Here is a 5,000-nt window from a genome sequence, read left to right as displayed (position 1 = left end):
AAAGGGAAACATGGATCCATCTCCTAATAAGAACTTCGTACTCTAAACCACAGAGAGCCGTGGGGGGATGTGTGACGATTTAGTCAATTCTAATCTGTTCATCAGAGGCGAGGACGACGTGCCCACCTTCGCTGTTCCAGTTCAGGCTCTCCTCTGCCCGTTTCAGCTGGACGTCCACCTCCTTCAACTGGCCCTGGAGCAGCGGGTACTCCACGTCCAGCAGGGAGGAGATAACCTGCAGAGAGCAGAGTGGCAACACACACACGCAAACACACACACACACACACACACACATACACACATAAACACCTTTATGTTTTGCCTCCAGATTCAAATCTGATGATTGTGCTATTATGCCAGAGAATTCAGGGCCAATATTGACATGGGGAAAAAAGATATACACGGTGTAGCGTGATTCGACTGTTGTGCATTATCGACGTGGAAACGCGGTGAAGCAAACACAACGATTGGAAACCGCGACCTTTTGGGGACAATCGATGTGACAAAGTTCACCCCCTGTTAATGAATCCCGATTCATTTTTAAACACAGACTGCGTTTTTTTCTAACACCTCTTATTAAATGTCATACTTTCTAGGCTCTGTGGAGGCAGAGTTGATTCCGATAGATTTTAAACAACAGCAACGGCAAAACTTGTCGATATTGTGAATATTTCTGTTGATGCATCGGTGACCTCTAAACAGTATTTATCTCGTCTAACATCATTTATGTACATGTCATTGTTTCAAGGCTCCTGTTCAATGGAGATTCCGATGTCAATGAGACTTCCTGTTTAAATAAAGGTTGAAAAAAAAAAAAACGTGGAACCTTGTTGTAGTGCCTGGAGACCAGCTCCAGGTTGGTGATGTACTGCTGCAGCTGCCCCCTGGTGGTGTAGATCTGCACTGCGGTCTCAGGGATGCTCTCCATCTGTGTGGCCTCCAGGTACTTCACCTCCCTCAGGACCGACACCAGCTGCAGAGAACACCCGTGGGGACGGACAGACGGACGGATGGTAAACAGAGCGTAAGAAAGAGGGACGCAGTGAGGGCTTTTTTTCATTTTTCATTTTCAGGGTTTTTTTCATGTTTGTCATGTTTTGTTCGTGACTAAAGTCAAGTCAAGGACATCTTAGTTGTAGAAACCCACTCCAGGTGCGGACGCAAAGGGCTTCACTGGCCTTGCATTTGACGGCACTTCAGCTATCAACAAGTTAGCAAGACGCACAGACATGGTGACTTTGGAATTCAACTCTAAAAAGCGGCTCAACTCCAATGTCAAGTACACACTTGGGAACTGGTTTGTGACTCGTGGCAGCAACACCATCCAGTGTTTGTAGAGCCCTTAATCCCAGTGACAGTCTCAAAGGGCTTTACAGGCCACGTATTTATGAGACCCCGTAATCCTAGCCCCCTAAAGTTAATTTAATTGTAATTTTTAAGACACAAACTCGCACACAGACAGAAATACGCATACACACAAGTGCATGCAAGCACACACGCACACAAACACACATACACATACAGCCCTGCACATGCAACCCTCCACACACCCACTCCCCCCACACACCCCCACCACACACACACACACACACACACACACACACACACACACACACACACACACACACACACACACACACACACACACACACACACACACACACACAGACCTGGGGGTTGAAGTTGACGGTGATATTGCGTGTGGTTGGCTCCCTGCTGATGAGTGGCAGGTTGAGGTTGTACATGGACAGCTCGGACACGCCATCAGCCCAGCCCTCATACAGCTCTGCAGAGTACCTGGGTCAGCACGTACACACACACACACACACACACACACGTTAAAGGGGACCTATTGTGGAGTATTTTTGTGTCATTAAAACATCTTTGAAGCAATGATTCTTGATTGTATAGTACAGGGATTCCCAACGTGTGGTACGTGCACCCCCAGGGGTATGCAAGCTGCTACCAGGGGGTGCGTGAGATGAAAAATGTGGCGATCTGGTATAATATTACCTCGTTTTTATTTATATTATCTGTTTCGGAGCCTGTTCTCTTTAATGTTGTGGATTGTTTGTAACTTCATTGCAATTTAATTCAATGTACTGTCGTTCAAATTTCCATAACCGTTGTGTTATGATTAGGGTTGTGCCGATGGACGATGTCATCACGATGGAGAGCCACCATCGTTTCCAAATATTTATTCAAAAACGAAAATATCTTTATATCTAAATATGTTTTAGTGCGTGTGTGTTAAATTAAATGGTTTTATATTTTAAACAAATTCCGTTGCAAATAGGAGGCGCGCAGCATCAATATCCTAACTAAAAAAAGTAAGTCGGCCAACGCAGACACATTTTGCAGATTGTAAATTGACATGAGACATTGTAAACTTTCACAATCCTCCTCTATGCTCTGTGATATTTTGTTTATCATCATTTCTATTAACTTCTGCGAGGCCATGCGAGGTCGTGTAGATCGGTCGTCTGCCCGTCTATTGCGCGGATCATACATGAGCAGATCTTGCACACAATGTCAGTCGTGTCCCTTGGCTGTCCTATTTGTTTAATATTTGTTGATGTTGTTATTGTCATGCGTGTTCTGGTTATTTGCGCATGATTAAACATGAGTCTTTATATGGCATTAAAACAAAGCTTTTGTTGCAGTTTTTTTTCCTTCTTTTTGAAGTGGGGATTGGGGGTGCGCCAACCCGGTTGGGACGTAGAAGGGGGTGCGCAGGAAAAAAAGTTTGGGAACCGCTGGTATAGTGAAACAAGGCGGGTCCATCATCATGATCAATCATCATCTATAGAGCGATCTCTATAGATACAGTGGGGGTTAGGGACCCTTGTGACCCCTCTCTGCTTGTTGATTCGTCTTTCGGGAGACAGTACAGCAATTTCAGCTATTTTATTATTCCGTAGTGGAAATGCTCCGGCTTTGGTTCCCCCTTCGCGGCTGAAGTCGCTGTGTGGTATGGATCATTTTGAGCAGGAAATGCTCGACTGAGGAGAACCGTTACGTCACGGTTGGCTCAAAACAAATCCGTCGATATGGAGTGACTTTAGGGCGGGACTACGGAGAGACACGGCAGGTTTCCGGGTATTCCTGATGAACTCCTTATTCCGTGCAAGGGCAGGGGAAGTTGTATTTGTACAATAGGACCCCTTTAATACCCTCTCACTCTGGATCTAAAGAAGTCCTCACCAAACTGCTCACGTCCGAGTAAAAAGGCACGGCGTCAACCGACACACTCCTCAGAATTCTTTACGTCAACTGCTTGTCAAAGGCCTGCATGTCATCCCAGCCAATGACACGAGAACAGCCACAGAAACAAGGGCAAGCACACGGAAAAAAAAACAGTGCAAAGGCAAACAGCCCCGCAAAGTACATTATGCAAATAAAGAGAATTCACGTGTGAAAAATAAAAAAACGACGCAAAAGCGAACGCTCTCTCCGCGCGCAGACAGCACGGCGATGGCGTCAGGGTCCCCAGGAGCGGCCAAACTTATTGGATTTCAGCTACGCGCTTCATCTCAGCACCGCTGCCGCCGCCGCCGCCGCGCATCGGACGCAGAGGCAATCGGACGCAGAGGCAATCAAACGCGGCGGCCCCGAGTCGTAAATCACAGCGCATGTTTGTCTGCAGAGTCGCTCCTGGAATACTGGGATATGTAGAACGGGCCGTGTCGGCCTCTGATTATGACAGCATAACAAGGAGAGTCAGGGGGGCGGGGGCGGGGGGGGGGGGGGGGGTAATTTCTTGATGGGAGTAAATTGAGGACAGGCAGCTGCTGTTCTTCATCATTCTATTAAGATCTGGGGGGAGACGGTGGGGGAGGAAGGGAGGGGAGGGAGGGAGGGAGGGAGGGAGGAGGGGAGGGAGGGGAGGCAGGGCGCGGGTGTGAAGCGGTGATATCAACCGTGTGACGCGGGAGAAATGAGCCGTGGCCCGGGAGATTATCTTTCTGTGTTTTGGTGTGTGCCTGTTTGTGTGTGCGTCTGCGTTTGTGTGTGTGTGTGTGTGTGTGTGTGTGCGGCGTCCACCCCCACGAGGACGAATTCAAACGCACACACATATTCCACACACACGCCATTACGCAAAAAAAACGCGCACTTACACCGAAGCGGAAACTCGATTCAACCGCCAAACACCGCCAATCAACACACACCCCCCCCCACCACCTCTCACTAAACCAATAGGCTCGGCCTGCTTGGGTACTTTGTCTTGTGTTATTTGGACCCTGGCTGGCGGTCCGCAGGGCCATCTCTCATACAGTAGAGGGAGGCGGGCGGCGCGGGGCCTCGGGGAGTCTTCTGAGGTAATCTACGGGGCCAGGATGCGGCTTAATGAGCACATCTGTCACCACCGCGGGCAGCTGCGAGGGCTCACCGCGTCCTGCCGTCCCCGCGCTTGGCAAACCGCAAACACACTCAATTAAGAGAGCGGAGCGGAGATTCTGTTGGTCGGAGGAAAGGGGACGGCGGTGTGGTATGGATGAGCGGTAAGGTGATGATTTGTTTCGGCTATGGTTATGTATCGTTGCGGTGATTTGCTTTTTATGTGATTTATGGTTGTGTATTGAAAAATCCCACGCTAGAAACGTCCACAGAATGACGATGATTACATGATAAGTTGTTCTCAGATAATACCGACGCCAAGACCCTTATCGTTTTAAAGCCTCGTTTTCTGAGGAAATTTCTTGTTGTGGCCACAATGAAGTCCACAGACGTGTGCGTTGTGATGCGCTCCGACAGCGCATTCGTCTTGCGTGGACGTGAGGCCATTAGAAGAACAACAAACAATAATGTTGGATTAGGGCCGGCCCGAGGCCGCGGGGAACCACGACGCCCGCGTACACATTAGATCCCTCCATGTTGAATGATGAGGGGGGGGATCTCTCTCTTTCTCTCTCTCTCTCTCTCTCTCTCCCCCAGCTCGTTCTGATGTTATTTTCCGGTTTACTTCCTCCATATTTACTCAGTGCCTCGGTCCAGTGCGT

General features: G+C 48.7%; 1 protein-coding gene across 1 annotated transcript in view; it reads right to left on the bottom strand.

Moving 5' to 3' along the window:
- Positions 1-5,000, bottom strand: part of dnah9 (dynein, axonemal, heavy chain 9) — a gene marked incomplete at its 3' end in the record, with an annotated part of 148,941 nt that overhangs the window by 133,843 nt on the left and 10,098 nt on the right. Inside the window, exons 12-14 of the mRNA XM_084485520.1 lie at positions 1,671-1,797; positions 827-973; positions 127-235 (exon numbers count right to left, since the gene is read on the bottom strand). Coding sequence (XP_084341646.1) covers positions 127-235; positions 827-973; positions 1,671-1,797 — 383 coding nt within the window. The remainder of the gene's footprint in view (positions 1-126; positions 236-826; positions 974-1,670; positions 1,798-5,000) is intronic.

The sequence above is a fragment of the Micromesistius poutassou genome (genome assembly GCF_964030765.1).
Source record: "Micromesistius poutassou genome assembly, chromosome: 21".
NCBI classification, from domain to species: domain Eukaryota; kingdom Metazoa; phylum Chordata; class Actinopteri; order Gadiformes; family Gadidae; genus Micromesistius; species Micromesistius poutassou.
The sequence above is the reverse complement of the archived record's forward strand: the minus strand, read 5'-3'. Positions and strand labels throughout refer to the sequence as shown.